General features: G+C 52.8%; 1 protein-coding gene across 2 annotated transcripts in view; it reads right to left on the bottom strand.

Annotated features, from left to right (window-relative positions):
* Window positions 1-2,008: 2,008 nt before the first annotated feature.
* Window positions 2,009-17,360, bottom strand: part of TMEM63B (transmembrane protein 63B) — a 48,977-nt gene continuing 33,625 nt past the window's right edge. For both annotated transcript variants that reach the window (XM_054629165.2, XM_077175780.1), the window contains exons 5-24: window positions 14,765-14,855; window positions 13,953-13,990; window positions 13,065-13,207; window positions 12,742-12,793; window positions 12,347-12,455; window positions 11,743-11,813; window positions 10,882-10,962; window positions 10,627-10,750; window positions 10,399-10,532; window positions 10,120-10,257; window positions 9,672-9,825; window positions 9,299-9,405; window positions 8,449-8,535; window positions 6,985-7,050; window positions 6,683-6,845; window positions 6,409-6,514; window positions 6,108-6,275; window positions 5,852-5,967; window positions 5,544-5,624; window positions 2,009-4,511 (exon numbers count right to left, since the gene is read on the bottom strand). In XM_054629165.2, coding sequence (XP_054485140.1) covers window positions 4,347-4,511; window positions 5,544-5,624; window positions 5,852-5,967; window positions 6,108-6,275; window positions 6,409-6,514; window positions 6,683-6,845; window positions 6,985-7,050; window positions 8,449-8,535; window positions 9,299-9,405; window positions 9,672-9,825; window positions 10,120-10,257; window positions 10,399-10,532; window positions 10,627-10,750; window positions 10,882-10,962; window positions 11,743-11,813; window positions 12,347-12,455; window positions 12,742-12,793; window positions 13,065-13,207; window positions 13,953-13,990; window positions 14,765-14,855 — 2,194 coding nt within the window. In that variant the 3' untranslated portion in view covers window positions 2,009-4,346. The remainder of the gene's footprint in view (window positions 4,512-5,543; window positions 5,625-5,851; window positions 5,968-6,107; window positions 6,276-6,408; window positions 6,515-6,682; window positions 6,846-6,984; window positions 7,051-8,448; window positions 8,536-9,298; window positions 9,406-9,671; window positions 9,826-10,119; window positions 10,258-10,398; window positions 10,533-10,626; window positions 10,751-10,881; window positions 10,963-11,742; window positions 11,814-12,346; window positions 12,456-12,741; window positions 12,794-13,064; window positions 13,208-13,952; window positions 13,991-14,764; window positions 14,856-17,360) is intronic.

The following is a 17,360-nucleotide window of genomic DNA, read 5'->3' as shown; positions in this document are numbered from 1 at the left end:
CCCCTGCGTGCCCTCCGTGACTCATGGTGCAGCAATGCTGGGTGGTGCTGTTACCAGCGGGCATGGCCACACAGGGCTTGGCACCGTACGCTGGAGCCCTGCGTAGCTCAACATGGCTTTGGCTGGCATGGCATGGCCCAGCATGGATTGGCACAGCTTGGCCTGGTGTGCCTTAGCCCAGCATATCTGACAGGGCCTGGCCTGGCATGAGCAGCTCAGGTCAGGCCAGCCCCATCCCAGGACAGAGGCTCTGTATTGCCATTCTTTTGGTGCCAGGGCTGAACAGGGTGAACCTAAAGGGTGTCACCAGCCTTGGAGCTCCCTCTCCTTCCCAGGTACCTGTTTGCAGCTGGGGAGGCTGTGCCCATACAGACCCACTGCAGCACTGGCATTGAGCTGTGGGAGCCCAGGCCTCACAGGGCACCTGCTTTCTACCTCACCCCACCTCGCCCCGGGGGTAAATCCTTCCTAAGCAGGGAGCAGGTTGCACATGGGGCCAGAAGCCATGTCCCTTGCCTGAGGGAAAGGCAACCCAAACGTTTAAACCAGCTGTAGCATGGTCCTGCTGCTGCAGGCACAAAGGAGCAGTCCAGTCCTGGCCAGCACCCACTGGAGCTGCCCTGTCCCTATACACAGGGATTCTGTTACAGGCAGCTTGTTCTGCTTGTTCCCATCCTAGTGCAGAGGCAGCCTTGGGGTGCCCTGCTCTGGGCTGTTGCAAGGACTGCTCCATCTTTTTCCCAGGCAGGTTTGCCACAGGCTGGAAACATATGGAGGTCCCTGCATAAGGGGGACATTATTTAGCTCTGCAGGAACTGCAGGCAGCACTGTGCTTTCAAAGAGCAAGAGGCCTGTAGGGCCAGGGCTTGTTCCTGCTTTGGGTTTGTGCCCATCCCTGTGGTGCTGTTGTCCTGTTCAGCTCCTGCCTTTTTACCCTTCAGTGGCCTCCAAAGCTGCTTTCACAGATTCCTCTCCTGGGACAGGAGACAGCTTCTCAATAATCCTGTCACAAAGGCTGTCCCATGTCCTTCCTCTTATGCTTGGAAGCCGTTTCCCTAAAACACCTGCAAAATCTCTCTGCAATTTCTGTTTCCTTCCCTCAAACTTTCCTTTTTACACTGATGGCTGCAGGGGCTTGGCAGCAGGCACAGTTCTTCTTTCTGTCTTCAGTTTTTTTGTTCTCTGGCATTGCCTCTTCCCTTGTCCTTTAGCTGTGGGCAGGAGGGTCTTTTGTCCCCTGCCGGTGCTGCACTGCTGGCACACGATCACAGAGAGGCGGGGATGAAGCTGGGGTCACTTGTCCATCTCTGGGCAGCCCATGCCAGGCCTCGCCTCTCCATTGTGCCTCCCTCCAAGCAACGGCCACTGTGCACAACATAAGGAGCACAGCATGCAGCAGGCTCCTGGGAAGCATGCCAGATCCAGCCTGCATAGGGAGCAGCAGGGAGCATCCTGGGGGCTGGCTGCTTGCTGTCGCTCTCAGCACTCAGGGCACAGCTGACACATGAGCAGCATCATGTTTTGGGAAAGTGCTGCTCTGTGCTCCACGGGTTTAGCATGCCCCACGTGTTCCCAAAGGCTGTAGCTGTCCACCCAAACCAGGTGTCCAGGTTTGGAATGGATAGTGCAGGAGAGGCTGTGTAACTTGCTATTGGAACAGTAGGGGTGGGCTGACATGCGGCATATGGTTACCAGTGAAATTCCACTACCACATAATTTCCAAACCATCTTCTTCCATTGCAGCCTTAGTATACACAGCTCCCCATCTACCTGCTCTTAGCAGCAAAGTCCCTGATGCTTCTGTAAGTCAGAGGGAAAGCCATTCATGCTGCGAGAGCCTGTGAGCCGTGGCTGAGCTGCGGGCAGGAGGGCAGGGCTTGTGCTCACACTACTCCCCACCTCGCCTTTTGCAGCACGCATGCTCCTGCAGCCCTGCAGCAGCTGGGGTCCTCTCCTCCCAGGTCCCGCCCCCAGCCCACTCCACAAAGAAAAGACTGCAAACAATAGCTCCTTTTTTTCCTTTTTTCTTTTGTACACAAATATATACAGGGTATTATACACATCTCTACACAGACAGTGCCACTCAGAACACACAGCTCTCTGTGGGTAGGGCCCCGCCAGCCACAGAGGCAGCCCCAGAGCACGGCCGTACCTACAGAGACCATGGCATCCCAGCCCACCTGCTGGACCAGGAGCAAGGGCAGTAGGTGGGTGTGAGAAGGGAAGCAGGATCAACATCACCCCTGCCCCAGCCTGCAAGTGGACCGGGAACTCTCAGCTCACATGCTCATTTCATTCCTGGCCGCTACCTGGAAGGGACGGGCGACTCTCACCATGCCCCTTCACACCCATGTGTGCTCCAGCCCCAGCTGAGCCCTGGAAGCTGGTGTGACCTGCCCTCCCCATGCACTGAAGACCCACACCTCTTCTGTTCCATTCACCCTTTTCTCCAGGCCTGGGATTCCTATAGCGTTCTTGTAGGAAAGGCAGCTATGTCCTCCCTGGAGCAGCCCCCAACGTGCTCTCTGTGGGTCTGGTTCCCTTCCTCTAGTGGAAGGCACAGGGGAGAAAAGCCGTAAGATGTGACCACCGTTCCTGGCAGCTGAGGTGGGCAGGGCTGACAGTTCATTTGTTCTGGTCGATTAAAGTGCTTGGAGCTCCTGGGCCAGCATGGGTGATTGAAAAGGTAAATGACCATCCCCTTTCACCTGGCCCTCAGGGTACAGCCTCAGGGAGCTGGTACAGCACCCACAGATGACAGGCAAAGGGAGGGTGATAGTGTCCGCAATGAGCACCAAACAGGATGGTGGCAGGGTTTGAGGGAAATAAATATAGCTAAATAGCAGAGGGATTTATTATTTTCCTTTACATTTTACACAAGGGGAGGGGGGAAGCAATTGAGGGCAACTGATACTGACCAGAAACAACCTCACAAAATGTCTTTAAACGGGGTCAGTCCTTCCATGTGCCAGGGGCTCCAGTCACCTCTCCCACCCATGCTGTTCCCTGCCTGCCTCTGGGACACAGCTATCAACAGGGAGGGGGCAAGAGCAAGAGGTAGGAGAGGAACAACCCCCCTCTCAGGCTGGGTGGTGGCAGGGGAGCCTACACCAATCAGGGCAGGTGAAGAAAGTCAGCACAGTCTTATGAGGCTTTCATGCTCCTGAAGGTGGTGGTCTTGGCTGGAGACAGCTCCTAGGGACTGCTCTCCCAGGGCTCCCTCCCTCTCTCACCACCTCAGCTGGGGGAAGACCCTGCAGCAGCTCAGGGAAGGAAGCCCATAGGGCCTCATTGCAACGAGGCAGTGCTGATCTAGCAGGGTGTTGAGGGCCTGTAGCCTGAGACCCTTTCTCCCCTCTCCCTAGCACCCAGGAGACCCCCACACAGCCTCCCCACCCCCAAGCCTGAACCTGCTGTTCAGACACAGGGCAGCAGAAGGGGGGCTGCAGTACCACATGGGGGTCAGGTTGATTTGTTTGAAAGGGGAGTAAAATGTGCAAAGAAAAATGCCACTTTAAATGATGCTGCAAACCCCTGCCTGTGCCCCTGGGAGAGGAGGGAACAGGACCTGGGGGAGAGGCTGCCTGCGCCTCCTCCTGCTCACGAGAAATGCCCTCAGCACCCCTCACCCTGCGAGGGCCTATCTAGCTCATGTCAACCCAGTGCCCCTTCCCTGGTGTGATGCCACCCTTGACACAAAGTCAGGGTCACTGTCACCATCCCTGTGGTGAGGGGGAAGCCTGTCCCCACCCCTGGGCCTGGACCAGCTCCTGGGATGCCACACCAACTGAATGCTGGAAGCAGTTGAGAAAGGGCACAGGCAGGCACAGGGAGAAGGTGCAACAAAAGCCAACCCCACTCTGGGTGGGGTTTCCAATAAACTGACTGAAATTTTTCATTCATCACCTTCCTGTAAATCTAATAAATTATTAGTGTTTCTCACCAGAAAGACAGGGGATACAGTTGCCTGCTCAGAAGACCCCAAATGTTCCCCTTATGCCCCTTCCCACAAAGCACCCAGCTTTCCTCCTCCCTGCAGGTCCAGGGCAGCACCGCGGGGGTTATGGCCCCCTCCTCCCCAGCCTCTGGGAGTCTGGGGTCCAGGGATGCTTTGAAGAAGGTAGCTAGTAAAGAGCATGCCTGCCGAGCAGCCGGGCTGGCGCAGGGGTGGAGGGGTAGGGAGATGGAGAGCTTGCAGCAGGGCCCCTGCCCTCACTGAAGGCAGCAGCCCTGGGGGCGGGAGGGCGAGGGCAGCAGCCAGCACCCTCAGGCGCCTCTTCCCAGGTCTCCGTGCGCACAGCCTGCCCTGCTCCTGGGCCTCCTTCCCCTCCCGCCCTTTGAGGTCCCTACTGGTGGATCTCATTCTCTATCAGGCTGTCCTCACACGACTGGAAATCTGTGTCATTCATGCCGTCTGCGTTGATGAGCTCCTCATCCTGCGATCCCTGCTCCTCCGACTCTGTTACTTCGCCCTCCGGCGAGGAGTCCTGCAGCACTTGGGCGATGTACTTCTGTCAGGGGCAGGCAAGGGGCAGGCAGAGAGCAGAAACACACGTGAGCCTAGGGAACTTCTCCAGGAAGCAGAGCACAACACACTAAGCACCATGCATGAGGCTGAGCGTGGGGATATGCTGGGAGGGCAAGGAAGAGTCCAGACTCCATGGAATATACCAGGAAAGGGTATACCAGGAGTGGGACTTGGCCCTGAAACACTGGATGTGTTTCAATCCCCAGCAGCCTGGGACAGGGCATCTGGGCCAGGAACAAATGTGGCTTCTCAGGCTCTTTGGAGCCCATGTGAACTGGAAGACAGCACTTCCTTTTTGGCTAGTAGATGTGTCTTAAAGCTCTGCCTGCCTCTTATAAGGATTCTCCTTTTGGCAAAATGTTGCTCTCTTAGCTGTCTGGAACCTAGGAGGGAGCCCAGATTACATGTGTACACCCCAGCCCTGCTCTCCTGAGGAAGCAGGAGGCTCTGCTTTACCCCATCTCTGCAGCCCTCCATAGATCCCCACTACAAAAAACTTGTGGAAGGAAGCAGTTGGAGTGAGCCAGCTGAGCCAAGGTGAAGCTCCAAAAACTGACTCTGGGGGGTCTCAGAACGTTGGACAGGGGAGAGGAGAGTCCCCAAAACACTTCCATGGCCTTCAAGGCAATGTCCACAGAGATGCCTTTGTGTTGGCACTAGGACAAGCCTGGTGGGTGACAGCCTCTGCTGGCGTGCAAGCGTGCAAAGATGCAGAATGAGAAGGGAGACTGACCCGGCTGGATTCACCGTCCCAGCCGAAAGAGAGATGGAAAGTAAATGCACAGCATCTGAGGAGCAGCGGGAAAGAGGTGTGTGTGTGGGGGTTACACTTCACCGAAAGCAGGTGAGGGGCACAGTGCCCAGCAGTTGCCTCCCACCCTCACTGGGAGGATCCAGGTGCTGACTCAGAAAAATGAAAAGTGAGGAGTGAGGTACTCAGACAGGGAGTTACCTCCCCCTTTCCAAACTCAGGCAAGGAATGTGCCAGGGCACAGAAGTGGGGATAGTGACTCACAGCTGATTTGGGAGCTGGCAGATTGGTGGCAGGTCTCCCATTCTGCCTGTTGTCTATGGCATCCACTTCTGTGTGGTCAATCTGGAGAGAAAAGGAGAAATTGAGACTGCCAGGGCAACATATTTGCAGTCCCACCTCAGCAATATACAGGCAGCAGAGACAGCCTCAGGACTATCCATCCCCTCTGTGAAGTCAGGGTTGACAGGCTCTGCTGAAGAGCAGGCTGGGACCGCTCAGTGCTCCTGCTGCTTTGTGGTTGAGCTGTGCTACCAAGGAGAAGGGTCCTGCAGCCAGCCATACTGCCTCACCTTGTAGTTGTGAGCGCTGAGGTATTTGAAGTGCCCAAAGCAGACGTGACACAGGCAGATCACAATGGTGATCACGAGGACCACAAAGGTGAACATGGAAGTGGGGGCCAGGAACCCTGAGGCAAAGGACAACCAAAGTGTCAGTGTCAAAAGGACCGTAACCATGCTCTGTGGCTGGAGGCTGCCAGGATCAGAGCCTGGCCAGGGAAGTGGCTCAGTAGGAGGCTAAGGGCTGGCATCCCAGCCCAGTGCTCACCTGTGCGCACTGTGGAGAAGAAGAGAAGCCAGAAGAGGCAGAGGATGGGGGCTGCCACTACCTGATTCACAGCCCCTGAATGGATCTTCTTGTCCAGCTTGGCAGGCAGGTAAGCATAATACAGGTTGTACCGGTCCACCAGGTGCTTCAGCAGCATGTACATGAGCCCTGGGAGAAGAAGAAACCCAGACGAGTGGGGGCATCAGCCTCTTTGCTGGACTGAGATGGAATATCTCTCCCACATCAGCCTTCTTGCCTCCCCTCCATCTCTGGCACAGGGAGGCAGAGGGGTATCGCTTACCAAAAGGGACAATGATGGGGCAGGTGATGCTGTATGTCATGACTACAGTGAAGACACACATCATCCAGGCGTAAGCAGCCCCAAACTGGAACTCGTAGGCCTGGTGCTGCAGGAGGGAACGGAGACCCATCAGCAGGAGGACCTTGAGAGCTGAGTGGGTATATGCAACACACCCAGCTCTATGCACAGCACCGGGCGAGCCCCATCAGGGCCCCACTGCAGCGCTCCCCTCCCTGGGTGCGGCCACAACCCATCCCTCAGCCCCGCTACATACTCGTTTGACGTTCCTCCGCTCGGCCGCCGAGCGGGCCAGGCAGAGGCGTATCATGTACATGAGCAAACCAGGGATGCGCAGCAGGTCCATGGCGTTCCCGATGAAGGCGGAGGCGATAACGTAGTTGACAAAGAAAGCCCCATTGTCAGGCAGGAACACACACCTGGGGAGAGGCAGCAAGAGCAGGCTGCAAGGGGTGCTCCCTCCTTGCAGGGCAGCAGCTGGGAGTCCCCATAACCTCTGGATGCCAACAAGAACCTCCTCCCATTGTAAACAAAGCCTTTCTGCTCAACGCCACTTACTCAAATCGTACGGTAGCTTCAGCAAGGAATTTTTTGTCAAACAACCAGCGGAAAAAGACATCCAAGCTGTGGGTGAAGAAGGCAAGAAGAAAAGGTGAACCATCAGAAGCAGCAACAGACAGAAATGCACATATGTAGAAGCTGCTCTAGGAGGATCCAAAGCTCTGACCATAGACTGTGTTGCTCCCTGTGGAGTGTGTCACCAGCAATTATGTAAACTGGACATTGGGAAAAAATAAAATGGAACAAAACAATGCAACACTCAAAAAGGGATTTAAAGCTTCCTATTCATGTATGTTTTTATCCCTTTACTCTGATCCTATCAGTATTTTTCCTCTCTCCTCTGTTTGGGCACAACATCCATGTAAGGAACAGATGACTGACTCTACAGAAGAAATTGGTTATGTACAAGGTACCCTCCAACAAGAGATTTAAAAAAATCCCTTAGAAGAAACAAATCCCATTTTTCTCCATTTTGATTTTTCAATATAAAACTATACAATCCTTTGACACTGGTGGAGTGCAGAGCTCAACAGGCAACAGTAGAAGGATTGACTCCTCAGGAAAGCATGGTCTCTTTTGTGGTCAAAATGCAAACATTCTGAGAGCATTCAACTCCCCAAGATGCAAATTTACATGCAACAAGGCCTTTTAAATCTCTGTTGCAAACATGTAGTCACCCAGTGGGATGAAGGACTATTCTTCTGCCACTATCAGATGGTTTGTCTTATTCTCTAGATTTGTCTGACATCACCACTGAGGGGTTGTATCTCAAATATGGAATTTAGGTGGGATCTTAAAGATCCCTGCCCCCACAATGTGTAAAGAATGAAGTAGCACAGTTAAAGTTCCCTGCCCCCCATCCACTCCCCATATTTTTCTTCCTCACACTGTTCCCCTACTTGGCCCCTGTTCAGCACTAGAGCCCACACCAATGGCTGCCAGGTGATGCATCAGTGTTTCCTACAGGGCAATTTATAAACTGCAGGAAGATTTGAGGCATACACCCAAAGAGATGAGCACTTCTGTACCAAACTATCCCACCCAGCCAAGCAGCATAACATATTCAAGTTCTGGCTTAAAGGAAGAATTCACTAGTTTTGTGCAAAATTTGGACTGCACACTGAGCACAGAGGTGGAGAATGCCTCCTTCACCAGCAAATGTCAAGCAGACTTTTCACATGTACTCATCTACCATGTCAAATTTTGCTGCTTTATTTGTAACATCATGGCACATGTCAATCTGCAGATTGAGTCAGTAAAGTCCTAGAGACCCAGTCATGTATGGTCTGGTCTGCTCTCCCTCAACTAAAATTAAATACCAGTCTCCCAAGGGGATGGTGGCCAGGGCACCAGTTCAGTGAGGAAAGGATGTTGTAAAAAGAAGAGAAGAATCAGGCGTGCATCTCAACCCCTTCTGTGCTCCACATCTTTGTACCTGCCTACCCTTCCCACAACTCCTACCTGCTCAGGCCCAGAGATGGCAGCAGCAAGACCATGAAGATGAGGAAGGTGTAACACTTGTGCATGGTTGTCCTGTTCTCTCCAGACCTGAGGACAGAGAGGCTGTTAACCTTTCACCCCACCAGTCACCATTGGAAACTGTGCTTCCAATGGCTTTCCATCAGTAAGCGCTTCCCAATGTCTAATCTAAATCCCACCCTGTCCATTCCTAGTACACATCCCCTTTCCCTCCAGCATATTTGAAATCTGTTATCGGGTCTCCGTTCCTTTCCCCTTGTCTCATGGGCTCTGCAATCATCTTCCCTGACCTGCAATCCTGAGAGCTGGTGACACCCTCCCCACCAGTCCCTGCAACACAGACCAGAAAACAAAGGTTACATTGAGTGTCCTGTGGAGAACGTGCCTCACAAGCAGCAGGCTTCTAGTGCTCTGCATTTCAAATGCCTTCCCCGTGGCCAGAAGCCAGAGCAACTAAAATGATTTTCCCTTGGAACTGCTACATCTTACACATGGTACAGGCACACCACCCCTGCCTGCTCACCTGAGCCAAGACTTCCCTTGCTACTAGCATTTCTCATAGTGACCAGCCCCAACTCCTCCCAGCTTTCTTCTTCTTGTAGACCTGTCAAGCTCTGCTCAGACAACCACGCTGCACAACAGCAGCTAAAGACTGGCAGGACAACTGTCCACAGCAGTCCCCAGGTGCCCAAGAGGTGCAACATAACACCATGCTGGAATGGAAGACAGAAGTTCAAGCAGAAAGATCCAGCCCATAGCTTTATGTAGTGAGAAGCATCCAGCAGCCAATAAGCTCACTAAGAAGATAAGAAGAGGTGCTGGCTGTCCTTACCTGGTCCAGTGTGCTTCGAAGAAGGCAGAGTAGTATACAATGGTGGGCAGAAGAGCAGAGAAGCACCACAGCAGCAGGGTGGGGAAGAACTGGGTGATGATTGGGTTCTGCAACAAGGCAGAGAAGAAATCACGTTACATGGTGAACCAGCTCTTGTGCCAGCCAAAGGTACAGCTGCCTCTGCTGATGCCAAGGCCACAGCACTGTGACTGCCACTGCACCCTGTCCAGGCTCAGCACCTCCCTCATGGTCAGGCTGACAGGACCCAGGGAACAATGACAATCTTTCTCCCTATCCCCAGCTTTGCAGGGGATGTTGTGCCTTGGGGTGGTTCCTGTGTTACCCACCCTGCACCTGTCTCCAAAGTCCTTACATTGAGGTACTCCACAGGCTTGGTTACATTGAACTTGTCCATAGTGGTGATGATGATAGCAGGAGTGGTGAGAAAGAAGAGAAGGATGAAGAGGACCACATTAATCACAAAGCAGCGGATCCACCATATAAAGCCCCGGATGGAGAGGTGTTCCCTGGGAGAGAGAGAGAGGATATCAGGATGGCTGCACAGGACATCAGGATGGTTGTGGGAAGGGCAGAATACCAGGTGCGGGGCTTTGCATGCACACCACAGCCCGGCCTGGTGAACAGCACTTCAGGTGCCAGCCCAAGGCTTTCCCCCTCCCAGTCAGATCAGACCTCCAGCTCAGTCAGGCTGGGCTTCAACAGGAACAACTCAGTTATTGGAGGAGCAGATGGAGAGGGAGAAAGGGAGGGTGCACCTCTTTCCCACTGGCAGGGCCACTGAACCCTACAGAGCTGCTCACCAGTAGATGTTCTGTGGGTCAGGAGCATAACTGACGGTCCAGTTGGAGACATGGAGGGACTCACTGCAGGAGGAGGCTCTGGGCTCCCCACGGCACGCACAGCCCTGGCACTTACAAGCGTTGAAATCTTTGAGGATTCTGGACAGAGAAAGAAGGACATGCTGACACAAAAGGCTGGCAGGCACAAGCCGAGGGGATGCCTTAGTGCTGCTGTTCTGATTTAAAGCAAAGGCCGGGACAAGTCACCTTCTTGGGGAGGGTGGGACCATCTGCACTCACATGGCTGTGATGGTCTCATTGTGGAAGGTGACAAAGGCCATCCCCAGAGGCTTTTCATTAACCTTCTCCTTCTCCCGCTTGTAGTCATCTTTGAGCTTCTCCTCCAGCTTGGTATAATACTCAATGGCCTCCACCTGAGCAGGAGGACAGAGGTCAGAGGAGAGATGATCTGGGGACCCAAGCCACGGGACACCCCACTTCTGCCCAACATCTCTAACACTCCCCTACCTCCTCACAGCCCCTGATGGCACAGCAGCACAGGTGGCCACAGGGCTTGGGGTTGATCATGGATGGGGTGTTGTCCTTGCTCTGCAGGTTGGTGAAGTAGATTCGTCCACGCTCAGCTTTCTTCCTGAAACACGAGAGTGGAAGAGAAGAAAGAAAGGAAAGAAAGAGGGTGACTCATAAAAGCTCTGTGGCACCAGACTTGAGGGGGTATCAGGAACACCAGCCCACTCTGCCTTTTCCAAAAATAGAGGTTACCTCTCTGCATCGAGGAACATCAGCCGGGCAACATCATAGCAGGGACGGGCCTCCAGGACAGTGCAATTGGCATAGGCCTCCCTGTGGGTGAGAAGCATCAGTTCATCACAACTGGCACCAAAGTTACCCCTCAAGCAAACTCCAAGTGGTCAAGACTTCTCTCTGGCCCTTAGGAGAGTGTCCTGGGCTGAGTACAGTGATGCATACCACAAGTTTGCAGGGGAGCCTGCACGCTCTGTCCCTTACAGCTGACGTAAAACACAGGGCAAATGCTACATCCCTAAGGCTTTGGAACAAGGAGCCTTTCTGGACTTCTGCCCTGTAGCAGCTAGGAGCCTCTCTGACCCCACACTCCCCCCTCAGCCTTCACAGACTTGTGGTCAGAAAGAGGCAGAAGAGTTCCCAAAGGGTACAAAGCATTTCTTTTCTACCTTGGTGCTGACAGTGAGGTTCTCACAGAAGAGGAGTTAATTTTATTGTTAAACAGACATACTTTTTACAAGGACTGTGATCAGGGCAGCAGCACAACATCCCACAGTCACTGCTTCAGCACCTCCTGCCTGTATTTCATCTGTGAACTTAACTACAACTCAAGACATGCCCTGTCCATTGCTTACGACACTGACCCCCTATGGCTCTACAGGAGATGGCTGAGCCCTTCCCAAGGCACAAAACAAAGGATACTTCAAATTCAGATAAGAAGTAGAAAAATAACAGTGAGTGACTCAAAATAAAGGTATTCACTGATTTTGCTTAGCTCTCTGCTCTCAATGTATTATTGCCATTCCAGATAACACTAGTACTACCCTAATAAAAACATCCCTGTTACAGAGCAGTCTTTAGGGACACAGTGAGACTTACTCAAAATGTTTCTTGATCTTCTCTGGCTCAGCATATTTTGAGATCCCATTGATGAATAGAGTTCGCTTAACCTGAGAAAGAAGAGAGAAAGGAGAGGACAGGTAGGTGTGGATGGTGTAAAAGACCAGATTGCAGCAAGACCCCCTCCCAAGACCTGTGTCAGTGATGAAAAAGGGTGGCCCCATCAATTCTAGGTACCAGAGCTCCCCTTCTCCTCTGCTTCCGCTGGTTGCAGTCATTCTGCACCCAGGTGCACTGCAGATTGACAGGCTAGGGACTTACACTGCAGGTGCCTGAACAGAAACACAGCTACCCTTCAGAAATGAAAAAGGTAAAAGCAGCTGGAACAACCCCTAAGGAAGAATGGGGTCCTTCCACATGTTTACCCTGGGCAGCTGGGCAGGCCTCTCCTGTTTCCCCACAAGCAGTCATGGTTGCTGCTCTGGAGGTGATCTGCCTTTGGCCAGGCAGAATAAAAACAGCCAAAACATGACAGCACTAAAATTGCTGTGAAAATTGAGGTGCTTAGCATTGTCTCCAAGGCTACCTGACGACCACAGAGCATGGGAAAATGTGTCTGGGAGAGTGGCCAGATCCTGCTCACCAAGTCATCCTCTTTGTAGCGCATCTTGGAAGTGTGCCGGCGCATACTGTACACTGTCAGCAGCAGGTACAGGAAAGCAAAGGTGGTGTGCAGCCACAGCAGGTTATTCCTGTCACAAGGGAGACCACAAAGGTCAATGCAAGGTTGCCACTACAAGTCTGTGTATGGCTGATCAGGTCCTGAAGGCACTGGGGGTATGAGTGTATTCAGCATAGCACACAGATGCCCTACAACCAAATTCCAGGAGCTCAGCCTGGAAATTGGAGCAGGGACAGTAGCCTCACAGCAAGGGCAGAAATACAACCTAAAGGAGATCAGGCTTTGCAGCAAGTGAACATTTTACAAAACACCCCTTGAGGGCCTCAATTACCCATCCCACCCCTGCCCAAACATACCCAGACTTCAGGTTAGCGATAGTAGTCCTCCCAAAACTGTAGGCATTGTTTTCTAGAGAGAAAGAGGCAGACACAAACATGTTCAGTTATACTGAGTGGGACAGAGCACCACTAGAATGAGCTACAGCAAGAGTATCACCTGCAGAATACCTAAAAAACCCAAGTTACACAGGATGATCCTGTGGATGCACTACAGTCAAAGTGAGATAGTAGTTAGGGTTTGTCTGTGTTAGTCCTGTCCTGCCCTCCACTGCTACCCAATGGTCTGGAACGTGGTGCTGAAAGCAGATGCCCCAGCCCAGCCAAAAGCTCCTTGTTCTCACCTAGCAGGTCCCCTGAGAAGTTGACAGGTAACACGATGCCCACGGAAAGCACACCCACAACCACCAGCAGCCCAATGATGTGCCTCTGGAAGGACAGGTAGTGCACTGCATCAACCCCGCATTTGTCCCGGATCTCATCATCCCTGCCAAGGAGAGAAAAGCTGTCAGGCAATTTTCTACATTTCCTCAAGTGCTGGTGAAAAGTACAGGGTCCCTGCTGCCCTCTTGATCTGAGCACACACAGCACCCCTCGTTCTGCCCTACAGGGCTGTAGCCAGACTCTGGATTTGGGAGCCCAGCACTCAGCCTTGAAGCGGCCTGGGCAGAAACCTGCCTGTGCAATGATTACCCAGCCCTGCTCCCCATGGCCCTGCTCTCTGTCCCTCAGGAGAGGCAACTGGACACCTTATACCCTCTGGGTGGGCCTTGCCTTCCCTGCTAAGATACAAATGCTGATGCTATCCCACTGCATTCTGAAGTGCTTGGGAGACTACTCTTGTGCTTCATCAAGCTGAGGGCGCCTCCCTGCATCCTCCTCATAGCCATCCCTGAGACAGCAGAGCCTCTAGCAAGAGTGCCAGGGTGATGAGTATCTTTGCAGAGCAGGGGACCATTTCTAAGATGGGACTGAGGTGGGGCAGCCATGGGCCTGGGTTCTCTCCTCTGTCACAGACTCACTTTGTGACCTTATTGTGGCTTTAAGACTCCTCACATAGTCCTGTCTTTGCTTGTCCTCTCCAGAGGACAAATTTCCCTTGTGCTCTTCAGAGAGGGGGCTGCAGCAAGGGCAGTGACTTCATGAAGCTGTACTGCACTGGGTGTCCCAACAACCCTGCAGTGCCCCTCCTTCCCCATGTGGGTCCCCCATACAGGTCCTGGGGCACTCACTTTATCCTGAAGATGGCTGTCAGCCAGGAGCAGAAACCCTGTGCAAAAAGAAAACAGGACAGTTTCACTACACTCTGTGTTCCTTTATCCCAGCTCCCTCCTTCAAAGGTTTCAGACTGGTCCTTGCACCTCCACATACTTGGCTTGGGGAGGGGGCAGACTACAAGCACCCAGATGTGCAGAGCCACACAAGGGCCAAGGTGAAGGAGGTGACAGTGCAACTCCATGAAGCACAACACGGGTTGGACTCTGCTGTGTGGCTCTCCCCTGCCAACTGGCAGCCCAACCTTCAAGGAAACCCATGGGCTCCTGGCTAATATGGAAGTTCTCCAAAGCCATGGCACACTCAGAAAATTCAGCATACAGGTACTTCAGCCATCATGCTGGACAAGAGAAACTCTGTAAGGACTGGGAAGGTAGGCTGGGCCAAGGCAGTGCTCCTCAAAGGACACCTGGGGGAGCTTCACCCTCCCTCCATCATACACATTATCCTCTCCTTCAGCAAGGAAAAAGCCAGTAGAGAAAGATGCCAGCATGAGGAAGAGCTGGCAAGTAAGTATTGCTTGTAATGCTGAGATTATAGGCTGGACAGATGTCTATTAAGCCACAGTTATCTAGAGCCTATTTATTTAAGCACATGTCTAAGAGCTGCATAGTTCCTTGAGCTCTATACCACACTCACACATTACAAGATGTGGGACTTAAGGCCCAGGAACAGGGAAAAGTGTTTCTTCTGAAGAGCCCTTGACTGAGCCAAGCTGTGGGTACCTGGCCCCCCAAAGGCAAAGCCTTTGACTCTTGTGGCTACTCACGTTGTCCCTCTGGTCGAAGTCCACAGAGCTGGAGACGGAGGTGAGGCGCTCGTAGCGGTCATGGTTGTCAGAATGCAGGGCGGAGGCTACACTAAAATGACAAGTGGGAGGTGAGGGAGAAAGTTAAAAGATGTGAAGAGGCAGCCTGGCCAGGAACCACGAGCACCCAGGAGACGAGAGGTTAATTCAGGTCAGTTTGCACCCGGCGAGATGGAGAGAGGTAAGATCAGAGGTAGCAGTAAAGAGAGAACCCTCCTCAGATGGCATGCTGAGCCAGGCAACGCCCATGGATGCTACTTGTTAGGCACCTTCTGAAAGGCACCCGATACTACGTGGCAGTCCCTGCAAGGAGAGGCTGGCAGAGGCAGCCACAGAGGAGAGGTGAGGTCTGTTTAGCACAGGGTTTAGACAGCAGAAAGGAAGTGAGAACTGGAGGCTGTAACAGCCCTTCTGGCTTTGGCATAGCTGGAGAGGCACTGGGAGCAGCCCTTGTCCTGGAGGACCTTACTCATCTTCAGGAAGTGGAAGGAAGGAGTCTGGTGGGCTGCATCCTGCTACACCAGTTCCCCTCACCCTTAGTGCTTCAGTGCAGGAGGAAAAATTCAGCTGCCTGGAGCCAGGCTCAGAGCAACCTGCTTCCCAGCCTCAGATGAGCCTCCAGCCTGGAAATCCCTTGAGCAGGAGCAGGACAGACAGCTAGAACTGAATGTCTACATGCTAAAGTACAGGAAAACAAAAGGGGTGAATATCACGAAACCGCTTTACTCCAGCCAGAGGCAGGGACCTAGATGAAGAACCCGCAGCAGAAGCTTCCAAGGCTGACAACAGCCCCCACTACAAACAGAGGCAGAGGGCAGCTGGAAAAGGAGGCAAGAAAATGGCCCAGAAATCTAAATTAAAGAGCACTTGCAAGGTGACAACTGCAGACTGGGATCTTGGAGGTGCAAGAAGAGAGACGACTGATCTGAAGGCTAGAAACAAAGGGGAAAAAACCAAATGAAAACATGGTCTCCCTTCAGTCAGTACAGGCTCAAGGAGGGTAAGATGGGCAAGAACACAGAGAAACAGATGCTGAGAGACAAGTGCTAGAGAGGAGGTGGATGAGACACTATGGGAAAGAGAACAAGCAGAGATCCTCATGAGCGTTGGGAAGGAAAGTGGATGAGACACTTGGCCTCTCTCAGAGCAGAGTAGCACCTGCTGAGTCTCCAGTTCCTAGCTGGAAGTAATAGAGACAGGGGAAAGGAGATTAGCTGAAGGTCAGGGGACTACAGCAGTGCAGATTAGTGGTGAGCAGCCTTGCCACTGTGCAGCCCCACAGTCTGCTCTGCTGGAGGGACAGAGACAGCTTCAACCGAGCTCCCAAACCTTCAGCTCTTTATAATCACAGAGGCCTTGCAGCTGGGCACAGGGAGCAAGGGTGAATTTCTGCTGAAGAGAAATTTCTGCCCTGGGAAAAGCCCAGCATGATGACACCATGAGCATATGGACAACCAGGATACCTCAGCTCTGTGCAGGGGGATGCAGTGACAATAATCAGGATGACTTGAAGTGTTTAGAAGACAGAGGATGCAAAACCTTGCCAAAAGAAAAGCTGAATAGGGAGCTCCAACAGCAAGTGCACCTGGATGGAGACTTTTTAAAGTAAAGCACTGACAATGCAAGTGGGTGAAAGCAAGATTTCCCCAAATTAAGATTAAGGTGGGACCCTGCATGATGCAGGTTTGGTGCAGGCTCTGCCAGGAAAGGAGAAATTCAGGATCTGAGGCACAGCTAGCCTCAGGCTGAAGGAATCACAGTCTCCAAGAGGGCAGGCCAGGCATGCTGTGGAAAGGGTTTGCTGGGGTGTGAAGCTGGAGGTGGTTGCACAGGTGGCAAGCCCTACAGGGCTCTGTGATCACTTTCCTCATATGCAGAGGTGCAAGTGGGTTGCTATGACCTCCCAGTGTGGACTGAGTTGCCACTTGAGACTGCTGATGGCTACTGCAAGCTCTGACAAGTCGCAGGACAAGGGCACTTGCTGGTTCTCAGGGAAAGGGAACACATCAGAGGTGGATGCCCTCTCCCACAAAGAACAGTGTTGTACATTCAGGGGCTGGGAGCACCAGGTGACACATACATGTTCCTAACCTATCACCCGTCACTGCACTCCCCAGCAGAGAACAGCTGGGATGGGAATGTGCCATTGGCCTTGAAGGAGCACAGAGAGAATGACACTTCCTTGCTGAGTTCTGCAGGTTTTTGGAGGCTTCTGGCTGCTAACACTGTCCCAGCTCATGTAGTAGCTTTAGGGGTGGTATGTATAGTGTGTATGGAGCAGATGGCTCCAGCAAGCTCAAATGAAAAACAGGAGGAGGAAGATGTGGCCCCCTGGAGAGAGACAAGCATTTGCCTCCTCTTGTGAGGATAAATGAAGTGGCCCCCTAAAAAGTCCTCAGAGCATGATGGCTCTACTACCTCTGCCTTACTCCCCCCACATGATGCTAGCAGTGAAAAGTTGCCAGACACACCTGAAGCAGGGCAACCACTAGTGAAGCAGTCAAGCACGAGCAAGAGGTCCCCTCTGTGCCATGTACCACAGTGACCACTAGTTCTG

The sequence above is a fragment of the Agelaius phoeniceus genome, chromosome 3, assembly GCF_051311805.1.
Source record: "Agelaius phoeniceus isolate bAgePho1 chromosome 3, bAgePho1.hap1, whole genome shotgun sequence".
NCBI classification, from domain to species: domain Eukaryota; kingdom Metazoa; phylum Chordata; class Aves; order Passeriformes; family Icteridae; genus Agelaius; species Agelaius phoeniceus.
Note: the sequence above shows the minus strand (reverse complement) of the source record. Positions and strands in the feature narration are given on the sequence as shown.